General features: G+C 50.3%; 1 protein-coding gene across 5 annotated transcripts in view; it reads right to left on the reverse strand.

Moving 5' to 3' along the window:
• Positions 1 to 223: 223 nt before the first annotated feature.
• Positions 224 to 13,340, reverse strand: part of LOC101172396 (retinal-specific ATP-binding cassette transporter) — a 37,984-nt gene continuing 24,867 nt past the window's right edge. For 3 of the 5 annotated variants that reach the window (XM_023964846.1, XM_023964845.1, XM_023964850.1), the window contains 31 exons: positions 12,519 to 12,696; positions 12,287 to 12,418; positions 9,271 to 9,410; positions 9,059 to 9,196; positions 8,769 to 8,950; positions 8,540 to 8,645; positions 7,977 to 8,182; positions 7,590 to 7,644; positions 7,384 to 7,443; positions 6,964 to 7,124; positions 6,697 to 6,821; positions 6,445 to 6,543; positions 6,066 to 6,347; positions 5,960 to 5,992; positions 5,784 to 5,889; positions 5,642 to 5,716; positions 5,402 to 5,571; positions 5,139 to 5,316; positions 4,936 to 5,051; positions 4,652 to 4,799; positions 4,069 to 4,192; positions 3,846 to 3,975; positions 3,642 to 3,759; positions 3,373 to 3,435; positions 3,156 to 3,262; positions 1,559 to 1,700; positions 1,349 to 1,483; positions 1,161 to 1,264; positions 1,001 to 1,093; positions 673 to 922; positions 224 to 601 (listed from right to left, as the gene is read on the reverse strand). In XM_023964846.1, the coding sequence (XP_023820614.1) occupies positions 491 to 601; positions 673 to 922; positions 1,001 to 1,093; positions 1,161 to 1,264; positions 1,349 to 1,483; positions 1,559 to 1,700; positions 3,156 to 3,262; positions 3,373 to 3,435; positions 3,642 to 3,759; positions 3,846 to 3,975; positions 4,069 to 4,192; positions 4,652 to 4,799; positions 4,936 to 5,051; positions 5,139 to 5,316; positions 5,402 to 5,571; positions 5,642 to 5,716; positions 5,784 to 5,889; positions 5,960 to 5,992; positions 6,066 to 6,347; positions 6,445 to 6,543; positions 6,697 to 6,821; positions 6,964 to 7,124; positions 7,384 to 7,443; positions 7,590 to 7,644; positions 7,977 to 8,182; positions 8,540 to 8,645; positions 8,769 to 8,950; positions 9,059 to 9,196; positions 9,271 to 9,410; positions 12,287 to 12,418; positions 12,519 to 12,696 (4,067 nt within the window). In that variant the 3' untranslated portion in view covers positions 224 to 490. The remainder of the gene's footprint in view (positions 602 to 672; positions 923 to 1,000; positions 1,094 to 1,160; positions 1,265 to 1,348; positions 1,484 to 1,558; positions 1,701 to 3,155; positions 3,263 to 3,372; positions 3,436 to 3,641; positions 3,760 to 3,845; positions 3,976 to 4,068; positions 4,193 to 4,651; positions 4,800 to 4,935; positions 5,052 to 5,138; positions 5,317 to 5,401; positions 5,572 to 5,641; positions 5,717 to 5,783; positions 5,890 to 5,959; positions 5,993 to 6,065; positions 6,348 to 6,444; positions 6,544 to 6,696; positions 6,822 to 6,963; positions 7,125 to 7,383; positions 7,444 to 7,589; positions 7,645 to 7,976; positions 8,183 to 8,539; positions 8,646 to 8,768; positions 8,951 to 9,058; positions 9,197 to 9,270; positions 9,411 to 12,286; positions 12,419 to 12,518; positions 12,697 to 13,340) is intronic. The other 2 variants (XM_023964848.1, XM_023964849.1) reach the window with 2 other exon arrangements.

Raw genomic sequence — 13,340 nt, forward strand, 5'->3', positions numbered from 1 at the left:
AATCTAGAAACCAATCCACCTATGAGGCCTGTTCTTGGACTGCGGGAGGAAGCCAGAGCGCCCGGAGAAAACCCTCAGTCACATGCATGTGGAGAACATGCAAACTGCACACAGACGGAACCCAGCTGGGATTTGAACCAGGGTCTGACCACTGCCCCACCGGAAACTATAGTCACTTTTCCTCTGTGAGGGAAAACGTCACCCTAAGACGAGACAAAACGTATGAAACGCAGCGTAAAACCTTTATTATGCATCAAGTAAATAACAGGAGCAAAAGCAGGAGTAAACATCTGACAGTCTGTCAGAACGGATCAAACTTATCAATAATCATGTAAATCAGTCAAACTGAGTTTCACTTTGACAAAAAATGTGCCTAAGAGTTTTTTCATTCATTCTTCATACATGATGTGGAAATGTAAGCGTCCGTGTGAGCAGAAACATGGAGTTAGGACCGATCCAGCTGCTGTAAAGACCGTAGCTGCTACAACCTTCATCTTTTCCTCTTTGCTGGGGAGATCTTGGTGTCTTTCCTGGCGTTCACCGTTCGTCTGAGGGCATCTTCATCCTCTGCCGTCTGCTGCTTGGCAAAGTTCACAAACACCTGGAGAGCAGACCACAATGTGAGAGACGGTCCCCAGCCCCCCCCCCCAGGCTGTGTTCGGCGGGGGCTACCTGGTCCAGGGTTGTCTGGGACACGGAGTAGTCCTCGATGCTGAGCCTGTCCTTGTTGACCACCACCAGCTGGAAGATCCGGGCCAGCGAGGACGAGGCGATCTGGTACTGCAGCGTGTTGTAGTGCTTCTCCCTCTGGACGCAGCCGGGGAAGGAGGTCTCCATGAAGGTCTCCACGGGCTCCAGCTCGGGGGGCCACCCTGCTTTGGCTGCCTTGATCTTCATGGTAACTACGTAGCCGTCCCCATACCTGCCCCCCACAGACGGACAGAGGGGCGTCAGACGCTTGTGCCGTTTGGAGGAAGCTCACTGCTGGACCAACACTCACTTGTACTTCAGATGCTGGATGGTTCCCAGACACTTGAAGGTCCCGTTGACCATGATGGCGAGCCGGGTGCACAGAGCTTCACACTCTTCCATGCTGGGGGGGCAGCACACGTTACTTTGAGAGAAAAGAGGGAATGTGTTTGTCTGGAGCGTGTGCAGACCTGTGTGACGTCAGCACCACGGCCCGTCCGTCCTGAATGACGCTCATGATGGCGTTCCACAGAAAGCGGCGGGAGTGGGGGTCCATCCCGGTGGTGGGTTCATCCTGAACACACAGAAAGACACCCGTCTGCAGCTGTGGACCCGTCACTGATCCGGTTCGGGAGCTCCTCCCCCTCTGCGGACTCACCAGCAGCACCAGAGCGGGACAGCCGATCATGGCGATGGCGGTGGAGAGCTTGCGCCTGTAGCCTCCGCTGTACGTTCCTGCACAGCGGCTGGCGTACTCTGTCAGGCCCAGCTTTCTGATGCCCCACTCTGCCACCTGCCGCACCAACACAGGACGGAGAACATTGAGGTTTGGTCAAAAGGCAGAGGGAAGCTCCAGAGCTGCACTCACCCTGGGGATCTCCGACTCTGGGACCCCCCGGAGCCGAGCATAAAGGTAGAGATGCTCCATCCCCGTCAGCAGCTCATCAATGGCGTCAAACTGAGGGCAGTAGCCCATGTTCTGGTGAACGTCCAGCATCTGTGTGAGGATGCTGCAGAAGCAAACGGTTTCCAGCCGTCATCTTCAAAATGAAACTAATCTTGAAGTAAATGTCTTAAAAACCTCGTTTGAAGCTTTTCTGAGCAGAATTGGAGCATTCGCTTCCATTGTGACCAGAAAGTTCTTCTATTGGTTTATTACAATAATAATGGATTGGATTTATCGGCACTTTTCCGGACGTTCAAGGCGCTTTCAATGTGTTCACATTGGGGGGCGTGGCCAACAGTCGGCCCCTCTGACCGTCACCGGGACATTCGTACACTAGTGGGGCCACACTGGAGGCAGGGAGGGGGAAGCGTCTCGCTCACGGACAACAACGGTTGGCTGGGGGGAGCGGGGATCGAACTGACAGTACGGGCCCTGGAGGCCCCTGAGCTCCTCTGATCAGGCCTCTTCCTAAAGTCTGAACCAAAATGCACGGCGGGGCCTGTCACCTGACCTGTGGCATGACCTCCCAGAATGCCTCAGGGCCGCAGACTGCTCCTGTTTTTAAGGGAGGTTCTGAAAAGATCTTTTTATTTTGGCTTTTAGCAGAAGTGTAGGATTTGTTTTTTTAACCAATTTTACTTGTTTGTACTATTTTATGATTATGTATCTTTGTGTCATGGTTTTGAGTTTGTTGTCTTGTTTTTCGTCTTAGTTCTTGTTCTGTCTTGTTTTCTGTTTCCTGTTTTATTTTGAAAGGTCCTGTCTTGTCTTGTTTCTTGAGTTTTACTTCCTTTGGTCCCCATCTGCCCTGATCGTGTCCACCTGTGTCTTGTCTGCCCTGTCTGTATTTAAGTCTTGTCTTTGCCTTCCTCCTGTGCTGGTTCATTACCTCTGTTATGGTGTTCATGTCCTGTCTCTTGCCTCGTCCACGTTTCAGGCCTCGCCAAGTAAGTTTTTGTTTTTGTTCTGTGAACCTGCTCTGCAGCGCTTTTTGTTTGTTTTCTTGTATTAAACCCACTAGTCCCTGATCCTCGTGCCTCCGCCTCTGCTTCTGGGTCCAATCGGCTCTCGAGCCACCCGCCATACATGACACTTTGTCTTTCCATGAAAGCGATTATTGTTTGATTTTATTATTTCTATCTTCTTCTACTTTATCTGTATTTCACTGGTTTTTGAAGTTTTCCCTCCACGCACTGACCAGCTGTTCTGGTGGGACGGGGTCGTCGCGGTGGGACACTGGCCGCTCGCTTTGATCAGGCGGTATCCCACGGCAACGACCTCTGTGATGAAGACGAGGTCGGTTTACCAAAATGTCCCCTCCTCACGTCAGCATCAAGCTAGATTTTTTTATTTCTGTTTTGAGTTTTCTTCATGTCAGTTCATGGGGGGGGGGGGGGGGGGGGGGGGGTTAATGATTGGATTTGTGGTCAAACTGTAAATCCCTTTTTGTTGCTGCAGCATGAAACGTGCTTTCATGCTGGAACGGACTTGGTCATGTGATCAAAGTGGGCGTGTCTACCTGTAGCCGGCCACAGAGGCGTCTCCAGAGGAAACGTCTGTGTCTCCCGTCAGCATCTTGAAGGTCGTCGTCTTTCCGGCTCCGTTGACTCCCAGAAGACCGAAACACTGACAGGACAAATGCAGGGATGACACTCATGACTGAAGTCCCCCCCCACCGAACCCGACTGAACACTCCACAGAAACGGAGCGTCCATTCTGACATGGGGGTGTCCTACCTCCCCTGCAGGAACCCCCACACAGATGCGGTCCACCGCTGGCCTCTTCCTGCCCACATACGTCTGTGCATGCAAACAGGACGAGAAGATGGAGAGATGTTACAGGAGCCGTGGAAGCTTTTCTCCTCCGACGGTTTGAGCAGATGAAGATTATTTAGTGGTTTTCTGTTCCATCTGCTGGATTCAGGAAAACCACCCGTCCTCCAGCCTCAAACCGGACCTAAGATGGAGACGTGGTGGGGAGGGAGGAGTTACGCAGCAGTCGTCACCTTGGAGAGGTCTCTGATCTGGAGGATGTCCATCTTGCCGCCTCCATCATAAATCCTCTTCCTCTCGGCCGCCACATCCTCATCCTCCTGAATGGGACACTGCTGATGATCTGACAACCTGAACAGACAAACATTTGCTTCTTAAACAGAGCCTTCTATCCAAAGGCTAGACATAAATGTGTTTTCCTGGTCTCCAACCCGCACCAGTGGTCAAAGAAGAACCTGTACTGGATCAGAAGATTCAGGAGGAAGTACACAAAGCCCTCAACTGCCATGAAAGTTAGGTTCTTCCCCAAAAAGTCCCACCGGAAAGGGTCCAACGAGAACTCCTCTCCTGAAACGACACGAGGAGCCATTTGAAGGGTTTGCCTTAAATCTGGTCCAGAAGCACAGGTTGAAGGAGTGAACTGAAGCATGCAGGACTCACCGAAGCGGGCATAAACGTCGGTAACAGCCTGATTCATGGCCATATCTATCAAGCCTCGGCCCAGACAGAAGTGAGGAAACACCAGGAGGCATTTCTTCAGCCACTCATTGAACATCAGCAAAGACTGCAGGCAGAAAACCGGATGTTTGATCAATCACATCTATGCAGTCTCATTCTGGATGTTCAAGCCTGAGACAACATTGTCCTGATGTTTAACTCCTGTTTGTCCTACAGTCAAGCTGTGGAAGCGCTGAGGTTCTGAAGCGTAACGGTTCAGTGAAGCATCCGGAACCATGTGGAAGAATGTTGTGCAACAGACTGTGATGGCATCTGTGTATGTGAGCCATATGGATAAGAAAAAGAATGACCTCAGTCTCCAGGCCACAAGAAATCCCTAATCATTGTTCTCCCACCGCTGTGCTTTACCATCTGTGAGTGACCTTTGTGCTGACCTTTCACAGGTTCAGCATCCCTGTGCTGCAACAGAACTATTGCAGAACATCTGATCTCCAGAAAAGGATTGAAACGTTTTTATTTCCTTTCATTGGTTTTTTTTTTTTTTTTATCATTGACATGAATTTACCCGATTGTTCTCAAAAAGTTCCAGAATGAAGGTGATGGCGCTGCTGTTGATGCCGACAAAGAGGTTGATGCAGGACAGAGACACGTATGCTGTGCTTGGGATGCTGAAAATGTAGGACATGGGGTACATCATGGGGGTCACTGACCACCTGGAGACGGCACAAAAGACAAATTCAGATCCGTCGTCAATACACCAGAGGGACTAAACCGTCAACGGCCTTTCTCTGATCTATGAATGCTGTGCTATCCGCTGGGTGCAGCTGAAGTATCCTTTGAAGGCCGTACCCGTACAGAAGAAGCAGAGCCGCCAGAGCAGGCAGGTTCTTCTGGGACGTGTAACACTTTTTGTCAAACGCCATGAAGATGCCGACCACCATGGCGGTGCTCACAGTGTAATTCATCTGCCAGAAGCAGAGTTCAGACTTAACCATCAGCAAGAACCGCATGTTTCTAAGAATCCTCAATCTCTTCAAATCATTCAGACTCACCATGTCCCAGAAGAAGTTGGCCACCCAGTAAACCAGAGGGCTGACGCCACTGACAAACTGCAGGTGCTTGGCTTTGGTCACTCGCTCCTGGATGAGGTAGAGGACAAAGCTGGCAGGGATGAAGGACATGGCGAAAATAACACAGATGGCCACCACAGCATCCACAGAAGTGGTCAACCTGGACAGGGAATGAATGGAGAAGTCCTCAAAACGGATTTTCCTCCTGAAGGGTCAGAACAAGATCAGACGGATGAAAGACGTACACCGTGACCTCGGAGAGCTGCTCCTTGGTGAGGTTCAGAGGATGGTTGATGGCGGTGATGCCAAACTCCTCGGATCTGTGGGCGGGAGGAAGGAAAGCCCGCAGGATGGCGTTGTTGGCCACGTTCATGTAGGCCACCATGGCGTGCCAGCCTTTGTTGTTGTACCAGACCTGAGGGGGCAAACGTCCAGGAATCTGACGCTTCTCACCAGCAGCTTTCAGAACAACCTGTGGAACTCACCTTGATATTGAACTCACTCTCCATGAATCGTAAGAAAGTCCCAACATCCCTCAGGGTTAGGACGCAGAAGTGACCCTGAGGAAGAAAGGCTGGTTAGAAGCTTCCAGTCCAGCGTGGGCTTTGCAGAGGACCTGCCAGCTACCCCGGTGATGTTGAGGATTTTCCCCAGCTGGTAGAAAACACTCCGGATGTCTTTGGGGTCCACGTCCAGGACGGGGAGCTGTCCTCCTACTGAGAGACCTCCGTATCTGATGAAAGGGGACATGAGAGGTGAGAATGCGACTCCAGAGAAGAATTGGTGAACATGCAGCATCTCACCGTTGCTCGTTCACCCAGTATTTGCTCTTCAGGCTGGGAAGGAAAACTCTGGTTTTTACCACAGACAGACAGACGTTCAGCTGTGAACTCGGAGCGACTCCCTTACCTGGTTCTGATCAGGCTGGGGTAGGTCTTGAGCAGGTAGTCGGAGATGTTCCGGTCTGTCAGGTCCAGAAGGGTGTCTCCTGTGGCCTCCAGTCGTTGGCGGGGTGGGGGCCCCCCAGCACCAGCAGGACAGATGGGCATCATGGTCAGCTTCTTGCTGGAGCTGCACTGGCAGGAGGGTGAGGGGTTCCTGGGGGACCACTCCTGACTGTGGAAGATCTTCATGACCTCAGGTGGAACAATAGGCTCCTCCCACTCCGATATGCTGTTATTGCAGGTCATCCTGGAGGAAGACGAGTAAATAAAGAGCCCTTGAAATGATTCCCCTCTGGATGAGAATCTGTTCGTTGAGGAACTTTGCTGCTGGTTCTGATACTTGCCCCAGAGGCTCCCCCTGCATGCACCGTGTCCCAAAACCGGGCCAGGCCAACAGCCGTTCTATGAAATGCTTCATTTTGGGGTCAAATGGTCGCTCATTGCTGAAAATAGTGGGGGAAAAGTAAAAGTCTGTGGATAATGAGAGGAACTGCTGATATACAGCTGAGGATCTGTCCCTACTTCCAGCAAATATCCCCACTAAACTTCAAAGTGATGATGTGTCAGGTGGGCGTGGTTCAAAGAGGCCCCCTAACCTGAAGAAGGTCATCTGCTGTCCGTACATCCACGGGCTCAGAGTCAGACTGGGATACTCTCCAAACGGAGGAACAATCAAGGTGAAGATCAGAGAGACGAGGACAAAGGTGGCAGGAAGAACGATCTGGAATCACATCAACACATTGATCTCCTGAGCAAACGGAAGACGATTGATCTGAAGCCAGCTTCCACCGTCCCTCAGTGCCATGGGATGACGTTAGTAACAAGTGCTCCATGTTTATTGGACGGCCCATCAGACCCAGTACCTGTGCCAGGAAGTCCTTCTGGCTTCTGGCGGCGTGGTGGAACCTCTTCACCAGCAGAGCGTAGAACTGCGTCAGAACCAGGGAGGCTCCCTTCACCTGCCTGGAGCCTCTTCCCTCGCTGCTGTCGGACGCAGGCGGGCTGCCGTTCACGCCGTTTTGATCTTCACAGGGAAACATCAGTCAGTGGACCAAACTCTGAGGTTCAGCAGCGAGCAGAGAGAACTGGATCTGCAGCTCAGATTCCACACAGCACCACCAAGGCCTGTCTGGGTCAGTGCAAGTGTCAGATGTATGCAAACCGCTCCAAGTCCACCGTTTGTACCAAAGTTAGAGCTCAGAAATGTTTCTGTAGAACCCAACAGGCGTCACATGACTGAGACTTGGAGCAGAACTGAGACGGAAATGACCTGTGACTCTGACCTTCTTCTGCTCCTGCAGCCACTCTGCTGCCGGCGTTCCTCCCCTGTAACATCCACTGTTCTACAGAGGAAACACACTGCAGGATCAGAACCACCAGAACCACAGGCTGCAGCTGCTCTAATGGCCTAGGGGGAGGGAGGGGGCACAGAAAAACAATCTACAGCACAAAGGAATAAAAAAAGCTGAATATCAGGGACGGTCTATACCTGCAGTGGTGGCTTTGCTGGCTGCTTCTCCATCTGCTGTGACCTTCAGGAATATCTGGAAGACAAGAGGATTTCCCCTCAAACCATCCTTTTCTTTGTCTTTCAGCTGCTTCCTTTATTTAGTCCCCTCCATCAAACCCTCTCCTCTGTATCCTCCTGACTCACACCAACCAGCCTCCCCTGCCCTCCTCCTCTAGACCTCCTTCCTGGTAGCTGATTTATAAACACATTCTGATTTTTACAGAAAACTATTAACCATGTGACAAAGTTCCGTCGTGTCCTTCATCCTGACGGTCTAAAGTCTTCCATCTTCACATCTTTAAGCCTTTCCACAGAAAATAATGGTCTCAGAAAAACCTAATTCTGTGAAGCGTAAGCTATCCAAACCTCCTCTAGTGACGTGTCGGAGACTCCGAAGCTGCTCAGGCCCATGTCAGCGAGCGTATCCTCCAGCTCCCTGAAGAGGCTGGCGTAGGCCCGATGCTTGAAGCCTTTGTTGGGAAGCAGATAGGTCAGCTCCTGTCCGATGCTCTCAATGAGCTTGGCTTCTGGGACATGGTGGTGGATCAGGCTGCTGATGCTCTCCACATCGCCTAGGAGGACGACAGCAGGAGCTCTAACCTCATTCACTTTGACTCAAACATAACAAAATGGTTTCAGCACTTAAAAAAAGGCAGAACATCTGCTTCAAACTGCCAAAAACATTCACTTGGAATACATCGTGAAAAGCCTGTAAAACTTTAGGATGGACAAAGCTGGCAGGGATGGTAAAAGGTGATTTTTCTTTCCTTTAACAATTTCTCAGTGATGTCAAATCCTAGAGGATTGTGGGATTTCCCGTAGTTTCACTTGATAAACAGAAAGAACTGCCAGCTGTAATCGTTTAAAAATGAAGCGGAAACAGGAGGGAGATGGAGAAAGCATCCTGGAGGAGACCCCCACCCACTCACCCTCCAGGACCCTGTCCAGCATGTGGGGCTGATGCTGGGACTGGTCTTTGTATCTGGTGCAGATGGAGCATGCGCAGGAGCAGTCAGAGGCGCAGTCGCATTCCTTCTGAAAACCACACAGATAACAGCTTAAACACACTCAACATCAGCCTCATCGATCCTCTGGGGGTCAGGGGGGGCTTTGGGTTCAGATCAAGCATCATCATTCCCTCCAAAAGCAGAGCCTCACCTCCAGCTTCCTCATGTCTTTTATGCGGCGAACCAGAGTGAGATAGAAACCCACGCCAAAGCAGTTTTTGAGGAAAAGCGGGGAGCCGCAGCAGTACAGCTGCCCCTTGGAGATGATGGCGATGCGGTCGCTCAGCAGGTCGGCCTCGTCCATGTGATGGGTGGACAGAAGGACGGTGCGGCCTGGACAAACGCCACGGTTATGAAGTGTCACAGCAGGAACTTGTTTTCCGTTCATCACAGCCTCATTCAAATGTCTGAGAGTTTTTCAGTGAGGCTGCAGCCCCGTACCAGCTCTGTACTTCAGCAGGAGGTCCCAAATGGATCTTCTGGAGTACGGGTCCACTCCAGATGTTGGCTCGTCCAGAATGACCACCTTTGACCCTCCAACAAAGGCCATGGCCACTGACAGCTTCCTCTGCATTCCGCCTGCAGAGGGAAATGAAACTTCCATTTCACAGGATGGAAACCACACTGAGCTCCTCCGTCAGACCTCCACCAACCTGAGAGGTTCTGAGCCTCCTCGTCTCTCTTGTTAGGCAGCCCGAGATCCACCAGCATGTCCTCCACCTCCAGCTTGGCTTCCTCCTCCGTCCGTCCTTTCAGCAGCGAATAAAAGAGGATGTGCTCCTCAACTGTGAGACTGAAGCACAAAGGAGCAGCAGGAGTGAAAAGCCTTGTTCTCCACAGGCCGACCATGTGCTGCTGGACATTGGTGACTACAAACCCCGCCCACCTCCCCAGTCATACATGTCTCCGCCCTGAACCAGCTTAAAGACTTCTGTGCTCAAAGCCACTCCTTCAACCGACCGCTCACCCATCAGACTCACCTCCACCTTCACACTGCGCTGATCCAGAACCTACGCAGCTGCTGGACCCCAGAGCACTCAGGACGGGTTCTTCCAGTACCTACTGAGCGGACTGGAGTCTTCACAGACACTTTAAGCACGTGTCTTGTCCAGGCAGCCGTGCCAACAGGCTTTGAATCCAACGTCACTGAGCCTGAGCTCCACATGCCTGAATGACTGTCATCCTGTAGGATTCCCTAACGACATCATGAAGAGCTTTGAGCGCTTGGTATGAAGGTAAAAATGCTCCAAAAAGCACGCACTTGGAGATTTGCTGTGAGAACTTGCACACCAAAAATCTGCATCTGTGTGTGAAAATCTTCTGCTGTGAACTGACAAATTTCCATTTGCATGTGTTCATTTAGAGTTCCAACTTCAAATCTGGGATTCCAACTGCTCACATGTGCTTCTGCGTGAAGCTGCTGGGCCAAATGGTGCGCTACAACTGCGCTCTGAATTCTGACACATTCCTTGCGAGAAACATTTGTCAAAACTGATCTGTGTCCGAAAATGGAACTGGGGGGGGAGAGAGGGTAAGAGGAGGCGGAGTCAGCAAATCAGAGTGCAGGACTCGGAGAACTCGGTAAAGTTAGAAAGGTCTTCACAGATTCGGACTTCCTGCTTCAATAACTCTTCTGATAAACGTTCAAATGTGACAGCAAGTCTCTCAATAATTTTGTATTAACACAGAGAGTGAACTAAAAATGCATTTCTAAAGAAAAAAACTCTGTTTTTTCCTACATTTTAATGAGAAATGATCTCTTCATGCTTTGAATCCAGACATGCAGCTAGACGGCTGCCAACGGACCGTCAGCAGGAAGATCATCTTTGTTGTAGCTGCACAACAGGGCCTGGGCTATTGAGCAGCTTTATTATAAATCATATGGATTAACTTCTTTTGAAATGCAACCTCCGTCTGACCGGCCAGGCCACATGAATCCGACCCGTACGTCATCGATACGCTACAAACGTCATCATTCTGCGTTGAAGTAGGCGGGAACGAGAACGTAAACATCAACCATGGCGGACGATGCTGCTGAGACAGTGGAAGGGAATCGAGGTCACCGATTGGATTCATGTTTGGGGTGACAGCTCTATTCAGGCCAAACTCCAGGGCTCTTATCCCAACCGGGCAATTTTTCAAAACATTTCCAGCTAAATGGCCGAGCGTGGTGTTGAAGCTTCCCAGCGATTACTTTTTTTTTCTCCCATTCCGACCGTGGTCAGAAGCCCGGGGACCCAAGGCGGATCCTCCTCCAGGGTTCACTTCCCCGTTCAGACCCTCAGATTCTTCAGAGCGGGTTAATAAAGTGTCAAAAGCATTTATTCTGGGGGAAACCTTCTTTTATCACCATTCTCCTTCCTCCGTAACACACAACATGAATGCACGCCCCCACTGCCCCCCCGCATTCTCTATCTCGCTGCACGCGCTCTCTCCCGTCTCTTACACACACACACACACACACACACACGCACACGGCTCCAGCACATCCACATCCCCATTCCACAACAGTGGGTCCAGACGATCCTGACTCCAATGCCTTCTTCAAATGAGAAGATTGTTATTGTTCTGCTCCTTTGTGAAAATAGATGTATTAATGCAAAAAGAGCTCAGCTGTTGACAACACTGTTGTTGACATCCATTGCTAACGTTAGCTACTTCCACAAACAAGTGACGTCGTTCACCGTTCAGAACTCTTGTGCGCATGCGGGTCACTTCTGGGTCATTTCACGGTCACAGATCACAAAAGTTTGGATTTAATTAGAAATGTGAACGGCCTTGCAAAAAAATCGGACTTTTTCAAAAAATCGGAATTGAGCATTAAGCCCTGCAGTGTGACCAATAACAATTAGCTGTTAATAGGCTGCTAGACGTTAGAAGGTGGGGAAAGTATGGTCCACTGGGGTTCTGTCCTCTATTCTTGATCACTTAGTTATCATTCTGTTCTCCATGCCTCTGGCTGGTGCAGTGGGATTCATGTGTTGTCCCTCGTTCCCACTCAGGATTATGTGTCATGGTGGAGCTGTGGTGCCATGGTAGATGTAGAGCCCCCTCCTCTACCATATCTGCATGCCTGGATCCAACTCCATCATTAGGTTTGCAGATGATACCACCAGTCTCATGACCAGTCTCATCAGCAACAACAATGACACCTCCAAGGAGGAGGTCCAGCATCTGGCCACTTGGTGCACAGACAATAACCTGCTCTTCAACACCAACAGGTCAAATGAGCTCACTGTGGATTTTAGGAATGAGACAAGAGGCCCACATGACCTCATCCAGGTTAGCGGGGTGGCCGTTAAGCCTGTGTCATCATACAAGTTCCTGGGTAGAGCCTGTCCCGTCTTAGAGGGCTCACCAGCCCCTTTTCTTCTTAAGAAGACTGAAAATATGTTACAGGGACTTCCACCCACTGATGACATTCAAGGTAACGCTGTCTGTATTCTTTAGGACTCCTCTGACCCCGCCCACAGACTGCTGTCTACCTTCTAACAGATGCTTCCAGTTTCTCAGAACAAGAACCAAATGAGGAACCTTTTCTTGTCTTGTACAAAGATTGGTCATGACAACAAAGTCGACTCTAATCTCATTTCATTTGAATTTGATGTTTGGATGAACATCTGTAACTAGACTGAGGATGTTTTCCCGTGTCGATGTGAGGTGACTTACTGACTGAAGAGGATGTTGTACTGAGGACACATTCCCAGAGAGGTCCGGATGACGTCCATGTCTGTTCTGATGTCTCTGCCGTTGATGAAGGCGGTTCCAGAGGTGGGGGGATACAGCCCGGTCAGGATCGACCTTTTAGACAAAAGTAAACACGGTGGTTGGTTCCGTTTCATTGAAGAACCTTTAAAGGTCCTCAGGAACTATAACCGCCCCCACCCCACCCCCCAGTTACATTGTTGTGGTCTTTCCTGCTCCGTTGTGCCCTAAGAAGGATGTGATCTGCCCCTCATAGAAGTTGATGCTCAGGCAGTTGACGGCTGGACGTGCACTTCCAGCAAACACCTTCACCAGGTCATCAATCTGCACACCCAAAACCAGGCCGGGGGGGTCAGGCTCAAAAAACAGTTGACCTGCAGTTAAAGAAAAAAAATCTAAATTACATCTAAAGTTTTGTGTTAGCACACAGCAGACAACCAATGACAAAGCAACGTCCAGTTTGACCAGCACCCCCCGACCCCCATCTTTGGTTTCTTCTAAACATCCTGATGCCTTCAGGTGTGGTCAGTGTCTGACAGGTGGTTTACAGTCAGACCTGATGTCTCTCTGTCATACCCGTTTGTTCAGCCTGAAATCACCAAAACCAAGAAAAAAAAGTTCTCTTCATTAACAAATTCACTTAGTGGCAGAGAATTCTGAAGCTCTTCAGTGCTTCATGACTCAGAAACCCAGAGCCTAAACCTGCAGTGGAGTCGTCTTCCTAAAGTTTGATTTCATTGGATCCGATCCTCTGACCTAAAGTGGATCCAAACTTCCAGCAGTGAGACTCAGACAGAAATTCCTGCTACTGAACAGTTTTCCAGATTCTCGGATTTCTTCCAGATCTTCAGGTGGAAATGAAATCTGTGTCCAAACAAACTAGTCTTCTTCTTTCTTTAGCAGTCCGTTGATGTCGACGATGACGCGGGGAGGAGCTTGTGCCTATGGCGTATGTGGGAGGACGTCCCAATTGCTGTCTTGAATGTCCTGTCGCAGGTGTCACACCTGTAGGTCCCTT

The sequence above is a fragment of the Oryzias latipes genome, chromosome 17 (genome assembly GCF_002234675.1).
Source record: "Oryzias latipes chromosome 17, ASM223467v1".
NCBI classification, from domain to species: Eukaryota; Metazoa; Chordata; class Actinopteri; order Beloniformes; family Adrianichthyidae; genus Oryzias; species Oryzias latipes.